Source organism: Aspergillus japonicus (genome assembly GCF_003184785.1).
Source record: "Aspergillus japonicus CBS 114.51 unplaced genomic scaffold BO86scaffold_62, whole genome shotgun sequence".
Classification (NCBI taxonomy): Eukaryota; Fungi; Ascomycota; class Eurotiomycetes; order Eurotiales; family Aspergillaceae; genus Aspergillus; species Aspergillus japonicus.
The window spans coordinates 169511-185892 of record NW_020291699.1 but is presented as its reverse complement, the minus strand read 5'-3'; the positions used below and the strand labels follow the sequence as shown (position 1 = coordinate 185892).

Genomic DNA, 16382 nt, shown 5'->3' with positions numbered 1-16382 from the left:
GTGTACCTCGCCCCGGTTCATCCCGACTCAAGACGGTTGCGTGAGCGGGGGAAGGAATTGGAAGTGTGAAGACCGGGGTCGGAGCCGGTCGACCGCTTGCCGTTGCGATCCTACCGGGTTGCTTTGGCTTTGGAGCCGAGGGTGCGCGGGAAGTGGAGCCCCGGGGTTGGGTCTACGGTAGGTTGGACAGGTGGTGAGGGAGCGGCCTGGTCGGGGATGTGAATTGGTCGGAGGGGTTGGAAATTGCGGTCCTTGGGGTTGGGGGTCACTTGGGGTTTGTGTCTGGATGGGAGTGAGAGTGAAGCTGGGTTTAGATTGTGATTGTGGCTTGTGTTCTCGTGGGTTGTTAGCTGGAACGAATGGTTGTATGGTCGTAGGTTATATATCATAGGGTGGTAGGTATGTGAAGCTCGGGGAATGTGATTGTGTAAGGGCAGTTGTTTCTTGTTCGACATCGGTGAAGAATCTAATATAGGAGCTTCATACATCTTGGCGATGCAGATATGGAAGGAATTGGAAAGATAGCTGGAACAAAGAGACACAGAAGGGATGAGGGTGATACTACATGTAGTCCTGAAGTTTGAATCTCAACCAAAGAAAAAACGGCACGGGCGCCAACTGGCCAGCTTGGGGTCTGGACCTTGCCTGGTTCAATGCCAAAGGAAGGCAACGCAGCTATCAAACCAGCGGTAACAATCCTTCCGATCTTTTAATGAATGATCGGTGTGCGAACCTTACCATGAGGATACTCAGATCCAAGATCATTGAGATCTAGATCAAATCGAAGGTCTCTCAAAGGAATCCCTTCAGTGTAACCCGACCCTTTTCCCCCCCTTCCACCTGCAGGAAACCCGACCCTCGGACTCCCGCCTCCAATTCCGGATCCCGTACTGGGACTCTCACTTTCCGCTCGCCATCCTACAAACCACATCAGTCACGCAGATAGTCCACCCTCAGTTGATTGCGCAATACAATCCGAAGTACATACTACCAACCGCTCTGACCCCTCGCCGATCACTACCATGTCTCACACGCAGCGAAGAGAATGGAAGAGTGCGAGCGACTGTACTCCGTACCTGATCTCAGACAGGGCCCCATGAAGTCATTGGGTGGGGAGAATGACTTCATGATGCTGTCAGCACTCGACGTGCTCATCCCAGAATCAATGAACACATCACCACCAGACCCAGCATATAAGATCCCTTGCTTTCCAGCTTGACTGCCATCCTCACAATCACAAGACAACGACTACCAAACTCTCAGACTACAGTAAGTCATCCACGACTTTCCAGAGTACCGCGCAGCAACAAGCTAACATCAACCCCAGCAACCAAACCAAACCACCACCCTACCTTTTTTCTTTCTACCACAAAAACCACACCACAACACACAAAATGCCTCGCGGAGCTGAATACGACGACGGTGTCCCCCACAGCGACAACGCCATCGAGGCCGGCCAGACCAAGGTCCACGGCACCAACCCTGACGTATGCTCCCTCCCCTTTCCCTTCTGTCTCCAACTCCCGAAACTAACAACCCCAAAAGAACGACACCCTCAACCGCGCCCAGCGCACCGCCCCCCTCCCCGAAGAATCCGGCCAGGCCAGCGGCTTCCTCAGCGCTCAGGGCAGCTCCGGCCCCAACAAGTTCGGCAGCGGCAAGGGCGGCCACGAGCCCAAGACCCTCGGCGACAAGAAGGGTCTCGGTGCCCTCCCCGGCCAGTAGGCGCGGGAGCGAGCGAACATAACCAGAACCGTTTATGATTTGCATTCTGAGATCCTCCATTCTCTGGCCTTGAGATACAGGTCATATTAATACATGGGGTGGATTGGAGTTCGGGGGATGGGTTTTTCAAATAACTTCCGCTTGATGCGGTTGCGATGGGGATATGTGATATCCTTGCCTTTGTATGATATACTCTTTGTTTTGATGATGATGATGTGGTGATGATGATTGAGTGATTGATCGTCTGGCTACGACGACGACGACGGTGCCTACTGGTTAGGGCTCAGATTAATGGACTTTTCTGTTCATTGGGTTTTTCTCTTCTCTTGTTCTGGGTTGGTGTTGTCGGGTGAGGGTTGTTGCGTAGTACTGTACACTTTACCTCGGCTACAGAGGACTACTAATTAGTGTTGCCGATAGATAAAGGACCTGTAGATTAGAATATTGTCCCGGCATCTGAATCGGGACGTTATAGTTTGGTGTTGGGGTTGAGTCTTGTGAATAGATTCAAGTATTTTAAGGGATGCATTTGACCGAGTTACGCTCTAAGTGTGGATTTGGTGGGGCCTGGATAAGCGTGATACTAAAGGTTATGAGAAGATATGTAAGTGCATAAATTAAGTATCTATATAGAAGAAATGTCTCACTCGAGCTGCTGCCCGAGTAAGCGAGAGTATGTCTCCTGACTGCACTCTATGTACGCTGCACGAACGGTCAAGGAGATCAGACAGCCTCCCGCCTCCGTACACCGAGCAATGGGAACTAGGCCAGGTGATTGACACAAGACAAATGTACACACTAGCCAGATAGCTATTTCTGGCTCCGGCCAGTGTCAGTGGTCTCGGACGACCCCTTGGATGAACTCCCGTCGACCGGGCTGGACTCGCGTGGCTCCGCGACAAGGCTTTTCTGTTGCACCAGTTCCAGGAGTCGCTGGCCCAGGTCGCCAAAGCCGTCGATCTTGCTCAGCTTGCTTTGGAAGTGCTCCGCATCACGTTGCAACCTACAAGCTTGTGTTAGTTGCGTCCGTACTCTAGGGGCGGAGGTCATAACTTACCGTTGCTTGGCCGCCTCCGAAGTCACCTTGACCTCGTCAAAGGCTTTCGTCCACTGCTCGCGGTAACTCTTGAACACAGGATCCATGATCATCATGACGGTCATGTCAGGAAGGTGCTTGCTCAGCACCCGATGCAAGGTGCCCGTTTCCTTGGCCAGTGTCTCCATGTACGGGCTCACAGTGGTGGATCCAGCAGAAGCATCCCAATCGATCTTTTTCATGGCATTCACGTGGATGGCAGATCGTGACCCCATGATGTCAACCAGTTTCTCATGGATGCCATTCTGGTGTTCCTGGTACAGCCGCTTCACTTTGTCGAACTCGCCCAGCAACGGAATCGAGGACGCGTGTCGGCGGACAAACTCGCGGACATAGGGAACCAGCGCGATGATAAAGCTGAGCGCCTGCGAGGATAGAGCTAGGTGTTTCGTGGTGATGTTCTTTAGGCCCGCGCTTCTCGTGGCGCCAGCACCCAAGATCAGCTGCGAAGACCGGGAGTTGAACAGCTTTAATGACTCCAGAAGCCCGGGCGCAATGTCCGGCATCATACTGGGGATATTCGCCATGAGGAACTGGAACTCTTCGATGCTCTTCATCATCGCGACACCGGATTCGGTAAGGATGTACTTCTGCTCGTCGATCACCGCACTCCGCAGCTTCTCCTTACCCGTACCATTGGCTGTGGCTGGAGCCGTAGGTTTCGGCTCCTGGCGTCCGTTCGAGGACAGCCAGATCTTGGATGCATCGGTCCAGAGCTCGATGTCTCGCGTACTTGCGCTAAGTATCCGGTCCAAGATAGCTTTCTCGTCCTCTCCGAAGTCCCGTGCGTCCCATTTATCAGAATCCATAACTTCGACAATGCGGCGCCGTTGGCTGTCACCAAACCGGTTGATGTAATCCCGAATCTGATTTCCCACAACCGTTTTCAACGCGGCGCCGCCTCTGCCGGAGATAGCCTCACATTCGTCTGCAAAGAGTCGGTTCAATGTAAAGTACTTGAGGAAGTCTTCCATCGGCAATTGAGATGTCTGTTCCGAGCGAACTTTCAGGACCTTAACCACTTGAGACTGAGCAATGTCAACCGCTTGGCCAAGAAGACTGGACATGTCCAGAACCTGTAGAATCTCGTCTTGCGCGATGAGGGCTGCCGTTCTCTCTGCTTCCAAGGCCGGAGTAGTCGGGCCTTGAGGGTTTGGGCTTGGGGGACCGGAGCGCAGACCCAACGAGACAGGATTTCCCAATCCACTGGCGATATCCAGAAGAACTTTGACTTGAACGCTGAGTCTTCTCAAAGACTCACTAATCCCAGTATACACCTTGGCTAGCATTTCATACGAGTCCTGAGCGTCCAAGGCGCGGAGATTGCGCGCAAGAATCGACGACTTTTCTTGTTGACTGAGTTGTTGGGATTTGTGCGTGGACACAGACACCACTGATTCACTGTCATCATCACTGGAGCTGGGCATATGCTTGCGGATTAGACTCTTCATCTCGCGCAGTACTGCTGTCTTGAAGGAAGTCGCCGCAGGTGTTGTGTGGCGTACACGAGCCAGACCAGTGAGATGCATGCGCAGTTTCGACCGCAGTTGCTCATCAAAGTTCATATAGGCAGGAGATTGCGCAGCGCCGGAGCGTGCGCCACGCTGTCGCTGGAAAGAAAATCCCCATCTCTGTAGCGTAGTATCTAACGGTACATTCTCAACGTGCTGTCTCAGGTCGCCGAGAAGGTCGCTTAGAAAACGGCTCTCGTAGCCGCTACCGATTCGAGATCTCAGCTGATCCAAGTCCTCGGACGCACCTTCGAGCGCTTTCAGTCGCCGTAAGTCGACCGTCCTTCTCGACTGTTGCTGTTCTTTGTTTGCAGTCAATGGACTTGTAGCCTGTTCCCCTGCCATTAATCTCTCCACCTCCTCAAGGCCATCGGCAGCCTCCTCAATGTCACCATTCTCGACGAGTGCTTCACATCGAGAAACTGACTCGACCACATCGCGGAGCTGTGCCACGGCATCTGCCAACATCCGTACATTTTCCCTCCGTCGCCGCAGATTCACAATCTTCAGACCTCCCAAAGCCATTTCACGGTCAATCTTCTGTAGGTCCTTCCGCAGAACTTGGATACGTTTCACCGAGTCGGCGGCTTCTGCATGGAGCTCTCGCAAAGACCCGAGTGCGGTAAAGAAGGATTTAGAAGCGGTGGAGATGGACGAAATCAGATGAATTTCCACAGTGTCCATGTACCATGAAAGCTTTTCTTGTAATATGGCATTCGTAGCGAGAGCCTTCCTCCCCGTGGCAGCGGACTCCACGGCGGCTCCATTCTCCGATTTATCTTTGGAAGTTATGATTCCAGACTTCTCCGACACCACATCAAACGTTCGCGGATTCTCGAGTCGGAAGTCATCCTCGAAGTATACTGTGGGAATCGTGGACAAGGGAGTAACGGCTTGACCCCGGCCACGCCCAGCGTATGACCGCCTCCTGCCTCGCGTATCATATGGAGAGGTCGCTCGAGAGTGATTCGACAGAGTTGACGGTCGGCGTTCCCGCGATCCAGGAGTTAAAGAATCCGAGTCTTCCGGCTTCGGTGAGGCCTTGCCCCCTCCCCGCACTAATTGCGATTCCTGCTCGGTATTGCTCTCTTTGGCTTGCTGAAAGGCATCATACAAAGAGCCAACTTGAGAAAGATATGATTCGAACGCTTTCGAGTCAACGTGCGGGATGTTGGTCAGAGTAACCGGAGGAATGTCACGAGTCGTCGGTGGTTTGTATCCGGCGGTGCCAACAGCGGTATGAGGCACAAGACCCGTGCGGACAATCGGAGGTTGCAGGAGAGTAGAAATTGCTGTCGTTGAGGGATCAGGTTAACCTTTAATGTTCGAAGTGAAGTGGGCTGGGTCGTACCATTCTGTCCAGATTCAGCGATGGACCCATGGCGGCTGGAGGGATCCAGAATTCCGCCAATACTTGCGATCGAGCTTGCGGTTGATCCCCTCCTTAAGGGGTATCTTTGCGATGAGATCCGAGGGGATTCGATCTGTGTGAATGAATACTGAGATAGAGAAGGAGTTGAGGCGCCTGAGGCCAAGCTGTCAATCGACTTCCGGGGACTGGCAGAGGACATATTGATGCCGATTTGGCGACTGACAAGTCCCGCGGTCACCGTGCTGTTGGAGGGGAACACTATATGGACATGACAAGTGGACAGTTGTGGATTAGCAAGAAAGAGACTGCCAGCAGTACACTAACAAGCAGTGTCTACCACTGGGAACCAGGATTGAATGGCAAGAGAGGGCAAGCCTGGAATTAATTGGAAGCAATTGATTCTTGCTGCAACGTCACCCAGCTCCATCTGATACGGGGGGGGGTTCATGATAGCTCGAACCCGATCGGGTAAGGCGCCAGGCCCCGGGGACGAGGGATGACAAAGACCCATCCGAGCCGCGTCGGAGCCCGGGGCTATGTTGTTCCGTGGCTTGATTAGCTGTTGCCTTAGGCCAAACCACTTAACGCGTGGTCCCGACGCGACGCGTTCCATTCGTGTGCCGTTGCTCAGGAAAGATATTTGCAGTTTCTCCTCGCAACGGGATACACCGAAAACCTACACACCTCACCACAACTGCCACCCCACCTCTTGTCACTGCCGTCACCACCATGGATAGACGCACCCCCTACACTTTGAGCGTCCTCGCTCCCAGCGTCGATGGTGTTGATGACTCTCGCAGCCAGATCCAAGCGAAATTGAGGGAGTTTGTATTGGAATTTCAGTTGGATAACGCATTTATCTATCGGTATGTTGACGCCGCCGCCTTGTATGCCACATCCTGATATTGACTTGCCATTGCAGTGACCAATTGAGACAAAATGTCTTGGTCAAGCAATACTATTGCGACATCGATATCGCTCACATGATCTCATACAACGAGGAGCTGGCCCACAAGCTCACCACCGAGCCTGCAAACATCATCCCCCTCGTAAGCTCATCGACTCCTTCTTCGGTCGAGACAGCTCTAATCAGTACTTCTACCCACTCCAGTTCGAGGCAGCCCTTCAAGAATGTACTCGACGCATTGTATATCCCTCCCAAAGAGACGTCGAACTCCCCCCTCACCAGCTCTTGCTCCACTCGTCCGCAACACATATCTCGATCCGAGACCTCAACGCTACTAATATCTCGCATCTCGTGCGAATCCCGGGTATCGTTATTGGCGCCTCGACGATATCGTCCAAAGCTACCCAGATGCATCTCCGATGCAAAAACTGTGGTTATACCGAAAATCTCACGGTTGAGGGTGGATTCGCAGGGATGCAGCTCCCCAGAAAATGTGGCCGTGAAAAGCAGCCGGGCGATCCTAACTCGGAGCCGTGCCCGCTCGATCCATACGTTGTTTCGCACGAGAAGTGCCACTTCGTTGATCAGCAAGTCCTGAAGCTGCAGGAGGCGCCTGATCAGGTTCCTGTGGGTGAACTTCCTCGCCACGTCCTCATCTCTGCCGATCGCTACCTCGCCAACCGAGTTGTACCTGGTTCTCGTTGCACAGTCATGGGTATCTTCTCAATCTATCAATCATCGAAGGGCGGAAAGAAGGATGGAGCAGTCGCCATCCGCAACCCGTATTTGCGGGCTGTTGGTATCAGCACGGATCTCGACCACACTGCCAAGGGCAATGCTATTTTCTCTGAGGAGGAAGAACAAGAGTTTTTGGAACTCAGTCGTCGTCCCGATTTGTACGATGCCTTGGCACGAAGCATCGCCCCGTCGATCTACGGAAACCTGGATATTAAAAAGGCTATTGTCTGTCTGCTGATGGGTGGCTCCAAGAAGATTCTTCCCGATGGGATGAAACTTCGTGGTGATATCAACGTCCTCATGCTTGGTGATCCCGGTACAGCTAAGTCGCAACTACTCAAGTTCACAGAGAAGGTATCGCCAATCGCAATCTATACCTCCGGTAAAGGTTCATCCGCGGCGGGTTTGACTGCTTCCGTACAACGTGACCACGTTACGCGCGAATTCTACTTGGAAGGAGGTGCCATGGTGCTCGCTGACGGCGGAGTTGTCTGTATCGATGAATTCGATAAGATGAGAGACGAAGATCGTGTTGCTATTCACGAAGCCATGGAACAGCAGACCATCTCGATTGCCAAGGCCGGTATCACCACGATCCTCAACTCCCGGACGTCTGTTTTGGCTGCAGCCAACCCCATCTTCGGTCGTTATGATGATCTGAAGACTCCGGGCGAGAACATCGATTTCCAGACTACTATCCTGTCGCGTTTTGATATGATCTTCATTGTACGAGATGACCACGAGCGCAGCCGCGACGAAAGCATTGCCCGACACGTCATGGGTGTTCACATGGGCGGACGAGGCATTGAGGAGCAGATCGAAGCAGAGGTCCCCTTGGAGAAGATGAAGCGGTATATCAGCTACTGCCGCACGTATGTTACCACCAACCTTTGGAATGCTATGAATAGACATGCTAACAACACAACAGCCGTTGCGCACCTCGCCTGTCCGATGAAGCAGCCGAAAAGCTGTCGTCACACTTTGTCACTATCCGGAAGCAGGTCCACCGTCACGAAGTCGACGCCGGCACTCGCTCGTCCATCCCTATCACCGTCCGTCAACTCGAGGCCATTGTGCGTATCACTGAATCGCTGGCTAAGTTGAGCCTGTCGCCCATCGCAACGGAGGCCCACGTCGACGAAGCCATCCGTCTCTTCTTGGCCTCGACCATGGACGCGGTCAACCAGGGTGAGGGCCAGGGAAGCAAGGAGATGATGGAAGAAGCCAGCAAGATCGAAGACGAACTGAAGCGCCGTCTCCCCATCGGCTGGAGCACGAGCCTGGCGACCTTAAAACGCGAGTTCGTGGAAGGCAGAGGATACACCGAACAAGCCCTCCACCGGGCCTTGGTGGTCATGCAGCGCCGGGATACCGTTCAAATCCGCTCTGGTGGAACCCAGGTGTATCGCCACGGTGTGTAATGTCTCTCTGCTTTTCCTTGGCCTCTGGGCCTTCTCGGTTTGACGTTCAGTGAACGGTCACGACTGCTGCTTCTCTGATCATGATTTTTTTTTTGGCGGAATTTCATTTACATACCAAATTGGGTTTCGGGCACAGCGAGGATGAACGGTGTACGGCGCAGGTTGTTTTCTCCCAGTCTACGAGAACCTATCTATTTAGAACCATCAATATAACGCACATAATAACTAAGACAAGCGCTCCACATCATGATTCCATGCCATTTTCTTTCCAAGCAACATCGAGTTCTAACTCGTCAATGAGCTCCGCGACATGCTAGGGTGGAGCTTGGCTGTCTTGGAAAGGCTGGAGTCTTCTTCTCAACCCCACAGGCGAGCCCAATGACAGCTGCAGTGAGCGCACACCGAACCGGGCAAGGATCTCAAGGGGAGTAACCGGCGGGGTTTGTATCATAGTCCAGCAGCTCGTACTTTATAATGCAAGGTTGCAAATTCGCCCGACTCGCGGGCCAAGGACGTCTCCTTTTGCCTAGGCCGACTACGACAAACACGTATTGGGAATTGTTCGGCTTGCATAGTCCTGTGTGTCGAATGTGCTTGGATAACTCATTTAACTCCCGGATCGCCGAAGGCTTCGAGAAGAGGAGAGGGTGTAGGCGGCTTTGGCAACTCATCACTAGGGACCATACCACACTAGGCACACGCTGCGCGTTTAGACTACACAAGACAGCACATCATCAGACTAGTGCTGCTAAGCTTCCAATATTTCTGGGCTGACCCAACCTGCTGCAGAAAGACGAAGAGGTTCCTCCCCGCAGCAAGTGGTGACAGTACCCTTTCACGGTCAGTATCTTCGTCGAGAAGCCGGGTTTCCCATGCGGTGGCGCCGTGGCAACCCCGAAAGACTGCACCATCAGCAGGGCGACCTGCATGGATGTGTGTATGAGTCTGTCTGTATGTCATAGCCAATCCTCGAGGGCAGAGGGGCGGTGGTGGTTCGTCACTAGCTGTCGCGAAGAATGGAATGTGAAGTGCCGCCACCACACTGCCATGGCAGATAGTTCATACTGGGTATAAAGCACATGCGTCGCCCCCCGACAGCCGGCGGGAACCATAAAAAGAATACCCCCTGAGGAATGCTTCACGGTCTTCCTCGGTGAGCCCGGCTGGTTCACGGGGTAATCCTGTTCCGGCGCGTAGCAACGTGCATAGCTCCCCTTTGAATATGGGGCCGGGGGGGTGAAATGAAATGAAATGTCAAGTGGTGATAATTATAGAACATTAGGTGGGATGCTCGAGGAGCAGCGAGTAAGGATCTTTATTTGGGGGCTGTCCGTGTTTCAGCGGTAATGCAATTGAGAGTTTGGGAGAGGTTGAAACTGGTGGTGCTAGGTGCTAGGCGAGGAGAGGGACTGTATTGTGGCCGTGGGAACTATGAGTATACTGCGGAAGATGAGGATGGGATGATGGGCTGGTAGCCGCCGGCAATAGCGCCGCATTCAAGGGATGCAGCTGGTGAGCCAATGGGATGGAGTCGATGTCGACGTGGTCCACTATTGACGGACACGCGACAGAGTTGCCAAGCCAGCGAGCGCTATGGAGCAGCCGAAGGAGTGGAGGAGGAGAAATGGTGGTGCAGACGCGACGAGACGACAAAGGAAGGGGGTCGTGATGGGCAACGCGTTGAAGGGATGAAGAGAACAGAAGATCAGTGGGGGCTACGGTGGTTTCCAGGTTGTGCAACCATCGTGAGGGACTGACTTCATCATGCTTAAGATTTCTGTAGATGTACTGGATAATGTTTAAAACCACTAGATCGATGGATGAGTTAGTAGCTGCTAGATCTTCAACTCAATAATAAGCGTGGGGTTGGAGGGGCCATAGCCAACTTAATTGAAGCTGAACGCGACGCGCCTCGAGGTGGAGGGGGGGGGAGCAAGACGTGTAGGGACTAGGAAGAAGAGTCGAACAAGACGATGGAGGGGAAAGAGGAGAATGCGATTGTCGCATCAGCCAATTATCAGGCAATAATGGAGAGTGCAGCCTTGCATTGGTGGTGATTAAAGCCTGGAAGTATAGTTACTGGGCAAAGCTGAAGGTAAACTTGGAACCGGAATTGACTGAACCGAACTGAACTAAACTGAATGTTACCACTATTACCCTTTTGGGACAAGGAATAAACACGAACTTGACGCGACTTCCTTCACTTCCGTCCAACTTCCTCCCCCAATTCCCACACTCTCCATGCCTACTTATACATTACAGACTCCCATGGTCCCATTTTCGATCCCTCCCCCTCCCCCTCACTACTGTGCTGCCACTTTCATCACCACTCTCCCACTCTCCCACTCATCCCTATCTTCCTCGTTCCAGTCACTGTGCAGGCAGGAATGACCTTCTAGATACCTCCAGCGTACGTGAGAGGCGTACTTGATTATCCCGTTACGTTACAGATCTCCTGCCTCCCCTCCCCCCCCCCCAACCGTCCACTTCAACCACTTCACCCACTTCACCCACTGCAACCCTTGCCTGGTTGAAACTCTTTATATCTTCCTTCCTCCGGCTCGCTCGTTTTCCGTTCTCTGTCACCTCCACCCCCCGCTCGAGTGACTTGACTGGCTCCGATAACGAGATCGTGGTCCAGCTCGTATTAACTTTATTGAAACACACACATCAATTGCTGTCGATCATCCTCCGCCGCCAATCACCTTCCATCCTGCCCGGTAACTCCACGGCGTCGACCAAAACAGACTCGTCTGTCAGTCACTGCAACGCCCGATTCATTGCCCCGGCCGGTCCCTGTCGGTTGCTCGCTCCTATTTTTACATCTTCAACCCTTTCCCCTTCTTCCACCTTCAACGAGTTCTACTCAATTGGTGCTGCGACCACCACCACCACCACCACCACCACCACCACCACCACCACTCGTCGCCATGGCCGCTCTTACAATGACCCCGACCGCCGTTCGCCAGCCTTTCGCCAGCCTTGATGCACCTCGCATGCGTTCCTTGCTCCGGGCCAAGCTGAATTTGAAAAACAAGCAAGATGGTATGTTTTGTGACCCATCATCTTCGCTTCATCCGTCTCCTGATTGGGGGTACTGACTGCCGTGGTTCAGGTGCCATCTTGTCCAAGAAGACCCAGCCAACGGTGGATGTTGAATCGGAGAATATCGACCCAGTCACTCTTAAGCTCTCGACCAAGCGGAAGCGGACTATGGACGACGACGACTCCGAACCAGCGATCAAGATTTCTTCCAAGCCATCCAAGACTTCTCGCGTGGTTCTGACCACCCTCGAACCAAGCAGTGCTCCTCGTATGCCTGCAACGCCGACCAAGCCGATTCTGTCTACTCCCAAGTCAGCTCCTATCCTCAAGCCTGCTGGACGCTCGCCTCAACCAAAGTCATGCAAATCTTCCTCTCGACGTTCCACCATCGCTAAGAGCCGACTTGATTCGACCGGTCGGAAATCCGTTCACCGCCCCTTCTCCCTCGCGGCTGCCTTGTCAGGTCCAAAGCCCAAGCGCCAGTCCAATCCCAAAGCACCGGCTTCCTGGGCGTTCGATATCTATGTTGATAACGAACAAGAAGAAATGACGAACTTGATGCAACACTCTACTTGCGTCCTGGACATCAATGACCAGGAGGGCAAAGCAGAGACCTCGGGTCGTGGCAAGGAGAATGTCCCTCCGGTGGAACTGGGATTGGATCTGCCACGCTCTCGCGAGCAGGAGTCTCCTGCCGCCGCAGCACGCAAATCGGTCATGATGGAGGAGTCCCGAGAGCCTCTTGGGGACCTGAATGCCGCTGACTTTTACGGCGATGATTGCCATGCTTTCTCGTATGTCGTCATTTATGATGAAGAGGAGACAGACGGCGCCGAGAAAAAGGCGCCAGTCCACCCTTTGTCGCGCACCAGCCCTCGTTCCATCCCCAGCAAGCTTTCGAGTGTTTCTACCATCTCCTCCCTTCTCGAGGCCTCCCTTCCAGCGGAGGCTATCACCAACGCCAAGCCGGAGCCAACGGAGGCTGAAATTGAGATCTGGGAGAGCGCAAGTGCTGCGGAAGAAGCAGCTGAGGCAGACGAAGCAGCTGCTGAGTCATTCGTTAGCGCTTGATGCGCGCATTGCATCGCAAAAAGGGTGTTTCATTGGTTGTTATTTGGTTGTTTATTGTTTTGGCGTCTGGAAAGCTCGAGAGTGCACTGCATTATACGGATACCCTACTGGCTACTGTCATTCTGATTTCTTTTTCTATGTTGATCTCTTCCTATTCGACCTACATCACCACGACTCAGCAACCCTCCCCTTGTGCTCCTTCGCGTTCGCAGGCCCACCTTCTCTCGTCTACCTTGACCATACTACCTACACCGCGCGACTTATATTTATCCGAGGCTGGACAGCTCTTATTACTAACTCTTTCCCTCGCTCATAACTCGATGAACGCCTGTGTCTGCATGTATCAGCTAATGGCTAGAGAATGCGTCATGCCGTCTAATGTCTTATACGAACCCCCTACCCTCTACCATCTACTTAAACTTAGAATAAATTTAGCTAGCTCCAATAAATGAAACTTGATACAAACTGAAAATAGGTGATATAACTGTGTACTTCATTTGTATTTCATCTCCCAGAAAGTCGTACTCATCTGAAGGTATCAATGTCCTCATCTTGCTCACTCTCGCCCTCGTCGTCATCCTCATCCGCCTCATCCTCATCTTCCTCAACTGCAGCAGACACCGCAGCGGCCGCCTCCGCCGCCTGGGCTTCCAACAACTCCTCCTGCTCATAAGCCTCTTCCTCCCCTTCACCCATCTCCTCCCCGACCTCCATTCCCTGTGTATTTATTTGCTCCTCTTCCTCTTCCTCCTCCTCGTCCTCCTCCACCTCTTCTTCTTCCTCCCCACCAACCACATCCTCCCGGAACTGCACCCGCCGCCCCGCCGCGCTCCTCCTCGTCGCCATCCCCCGACCCCTCCGTCTCTTACCCGCCCGCTTATCCGCGGCGGCCCGCTCCCGAAACGCCGGCGCACTTTTGATGATGGCGCGGATCTCCGTGGCCATCATGGTACTCTTGGAGGTAGCGGTGGCGGGATCCAACCAGAAGTCGGTATTGATGGACTCCGGGGTAGCGTAGTCCGGCAGGGTGAGGATCTGCTCGAACTCGGCGTCGTCGGTGGCGCGGTCGTCGAGCAGCCCCAAAACCTTGTGGCGCATGATGGTCTTGAACTTGGCCAGGGTGCCGTTCCCGTACCACCCGTCCGTGAGGACGTCGCACTGGTCGCGGAGGAAGCCCTGCGGCGGCGGGGTTCCGTCCCCCGCCGGGAAGAGGATGTTGCGGAGGATCGGGTCCTGGATGTCGCAGTACATCCACATGCGGCCGTCGCGGGCCAGCGGCGGTTGCCCCGTGAAGAGGTGGGTGTCCGTGGGCAGCTGGCCCGGTTGGTGGTGCAGCTGGTTGTGGAAGGAGGCGGTCGGGTCGAACTGCGGCACCTCGTTGGGGCGGAAGTAGGCGTGCCGCCGGGCGCCGTCCTTGTTGTTGTTGTTGTTGTTGGTTACGGGATTGCTGGCCCCGAAGTAGCCGTCGCGCGCGACGTCGGCGTCCCGCGGTTGGATCTGGAACATCAGAGTCTGGTAGATGTGGTTCTCGGGTGAGCTGCGCGGGTCGTGCGAGAACCGGATGATCGCGTCGCGCCACGGCCCTGACCGGAAGACGTAGCCTACGTAGGGGATCGCGTGGCGTAGGGCGTACCGCTTCTCGACGGTCGGCAGGGCGTTGCGTAGCCCCCGTCGCGTCCAGGCAGGTCGCTCGCTGAAGAGGCCTTGGAGGATCGTGATGGTTTCTTGGAGCGTTGGGTCGAGAGTCGAGATCGGGGGGCAGTTGTCCCGTGGCTGGGTGGGGACTTCGGGGATGTCGTAGGGCACTAGGTGCGTGTGCACTTTGACCGTGCGTTGGGTGTTCACGGTTGTGATTTTGCCGGTGGTGTCGATGGACTTTTGCATCGTTGGGTTTTGACGGTAGCTTGGGAAGGGGTGTTAGTTTTGGTTTGGGGGAGGATTGGGGGGGAGGGGAGAGCTTACATGTAGTTGAAGGGCAGGTCACCGTGGCTGAACGAGGGTGGAGGGATAATGTCCACGTTCGAGGTGATGCCTTTGGTCATGTCTAGGTCAAATTGCTTCATCCTCTCGTCTGTTTGGAGGGTCAGTTGGATCTTCATGTGCTTGGGAGGCGGGCGCAACGGCTTACAGTCGAACGGCAAGATATGCTCGCGGAACTTCTTTGCAAATGCGCTCGATGCCGTCGAGTAGACAAAATCCGGCATTCCTAACTTCGTTTAGTGCCTGTCGATAAATTCCATAGAGCAGAAAAGTTCTCACCTCGAAATACATGCGTCCGCTCGATCATCCCTACCGGCTCAACTTGATACCTCCCGACGTTGTCGCGAAGGCTCTGCAGCACTTCCCGCGCGCTGTGTCGCGGAGCTTCCACATGCCCCGTGGTGATGGGAACCCCGGTGAACAGCTCATCGGAGCCCTTCTTGCGTTTGCGACCTGTGCGCTTGGGCACCGTGACCTTGACCAGGATGTTGTTGGCCGTCGAGCTGATCGACTTCATCGGTCTGGACATGGCATCCTCCGACCGGAGGAAGAGCCTGGCCGGGCTGTCCGCCTTGGGAGGGTTGAGGATCTAGTCTGCATTGTCAGAGAGTGGTGTCTTGTACTGTTGGGCTATTTTGCTTACTCGCGTGATACCTGCATCGCCGCGGAGGGTATCAAGGGCTTTGTCGACATTTTTGATGATAGCAGGATGTTCCACGCTGACCATGCGGCGAGCGGGGATGGAATAGAACGGAGCCGTTCTGGACTCCGTGAAGTCTGTCATGGCTATTCTTTTTGGTGTTCTGGGGTGTGGTATCACGTTTTCTGGTGCGGTTATAGATCCGATGGTCGACCGCGTGCTCAATATATTTTCGGTGGAGTAAACCAAAGTATGCGACGGAGAGATGCGCGCTCATGTGACGTCAGTTGATGAAAATTGTGATTTATCTTCTTCCACACAGAGGGGATCTCTGGCCGACCCCTGATCCAAATCTGCAGAAGCGACAGAAGAGACCAACGTATCGGACTATCACCACCTATTCCGGAGAATCTCATCTTGTCGAGGTGAAATTGGAGGAGGTGGGATCTATCCGCACCTCACGTGATCGGCATCACAATCCAGGGGAGAAAAACTCATCCCAAAATGGAATGCCTCAGTCTCGAAGACTGACGGTCTGAAACAGACTAGACCATCGCCAATCTAGCTGGACATTAGTGCTTCCGTGGTAGACCATCAGATGATTTCGGGAGATAGATAGGTACGGTACGGAGTAGATGTCTAGTAAATTGTGCTAGTACGGTATATTGCATAGTGATATGTCTAGTACTGTATGTATGTCGACTGTACGGAGTAGTGCATTGTCTCTGTAGACCAACCGGAACCACTGTGATTCACTTTGCCTGTTCCTTTGGAACCAACTGCAGTTCAGGTGCAGCAGCAACAGTCAGTCCGAGCGCTTCTTCTCAACTCCTCAGCCACAACCCAGCATTTGATCGATGACCTTACCTGAACCTC

The 16382-nt window shown here is 53.8% G+C and overlaps 7 protein-coding genes across 7 annotated transcripts; 3 read left to right on the top strand and 4 right to left on the bottom strand.

The window, feature by feature from the left end:
• Nucleotides 1–18: 18 nt before the first annotated feature.
• BO86DRAFT_197859 (uncharacterized protein) lies at nt 19–582 on the bottom strand. The gene has a single exon (XM_025666726.1). It carries the CDS (start codon nt 486–488, stop codon nt 111–113), a length of 378 nt encoding a protein of 125 aa, XP_025524039.1. The 5' UTR covers nt 489–582; the 3' UTR covers nt 19–110.
• An 812-nt stretch (nt 583–1394) lies between these two features.
• Nucleotides 1395–1725, top strand: BO86DRAFT_321636 (uncharacterized protein; the record flags this gene model as incomplete). Its single annotated transcript, XM_025668351.1, has 2 exons — nt 1395–1487; nt 1546–1725. The coding sequence occupies 2 exons, from the start codon at nt 1395–1397 to the stop codon at nt 1723–1725; spliced, it is 273 nt and encodes a 90-aa protein (XP_025524038.1).
• A 612-nt stretch (nt 1726–2337) lies between these two features.
• BO86DRAFT_412618 (GARP complex component) lies at nt 2338–6109 on the bottom strand. Its single transcript, XM_025674663.1, has 3 exons — nt 5684–6109; nt 2783–5624; nt 2338–2728 (listed from the first exon to the last, which is right to left on the bottom strand). The coding sequence occupies exons 1-3, from the start codon at nt 5901–5903 to the stop codon at nt 2536–2538; spliced, it is 3255 nt and encodes a 1084-aa protein (XP_025524037.1). The 5' UTR covers nt 5904–6109; the 3' UTR covers nt 2338–2535.
• A 264-nt stretch (nt 6110–6373) lies between these two features.
• Nucleotides 6374–8986, top strand: BO86DRAFT_369386 (MCM DNA helicase complex subunit MCM5). The gene is made up of 4 exons (XM_025670242.1): nt 6374–6570; nt 6627–6753; nt 6816–8221; nt 8278–8986. Exons 1-4 carry the CDS (start codon nt 6434–6436, stop codon nt 8768–8770), a joined length of 2163 nt encoding a protein of 720 aa, XP_025524036.1. The 5' UTR covers nt 6374–6433; the 3' UTR covers nt 8771–8986.
• Nucleotides 8987–10014: 1028 nt separating this feature from the next.
• Nucleotides 10015–10961, bottom strand: BO86DRAFT_197833 (uncharacterized protein). The gene is made up of 2 exons (XM_025666725.1): nt 10657–10961; nt 10015–10578 (listed from the first exon to the last, which is right to left on the bottom strand). Exons 1-2 carry the CDS (start codon nt 10775–10777, stop codon nt 10163–10165), a joined length of 537 nt encoding a protein of 178 aa, XP_025524035.1. The 5' UTR covers nt 10778–10961; the 3' UTR covers nt 10015–10162.
• A 271-nt stretch (nt 10962–11232) lies between these two features.
• BO86DRAFT_369385 (uncharacterized protein) lies at nt 11233–13352 on the top strand. Its single transcript, XM_025670241.1, has 2 exons — nt 11233–11815; nt 11886–13352. The coding sequence occupies exons 1-2, from the start codon at nt 11701–11703 to the stop codon at nt 12884–12886; spliced, it is 1116 nt and encodes a 371-aa protein (XP_025524034.1). The 5' UTR covers nt 11233–11700; the 3' UTR covers nt 12887–13352.
• Nucleotides 13353–13372: 20 nt separating this feature from the next.
• On the bottom strand, nt 13373–15899 carry BO86DRAFT_412615 (transcription factor TFIIIC subunit TFC1). The gene is made up of 5 exons (XM_025674662.1): nt 15510–15899; nt 15146–15455; nt 15015–15092; nt 14849–14957; nt 13373–14789 (listed from the first exon to the last, which is right to left on the bottom strand). Exons 1-5 carry the CDS (start codon nt 15648–15650, stop codon nt 13412–13414), a joined length of 2016 nt encoding a protein of 671 aa, XP_025524033.1. The 5' UTR covers nt 15651–15899; the 3' UTR covers nt 13373–13411.
• Between the last annotated feature and the right edge of the window lie 483 nt (nt 15900–16382).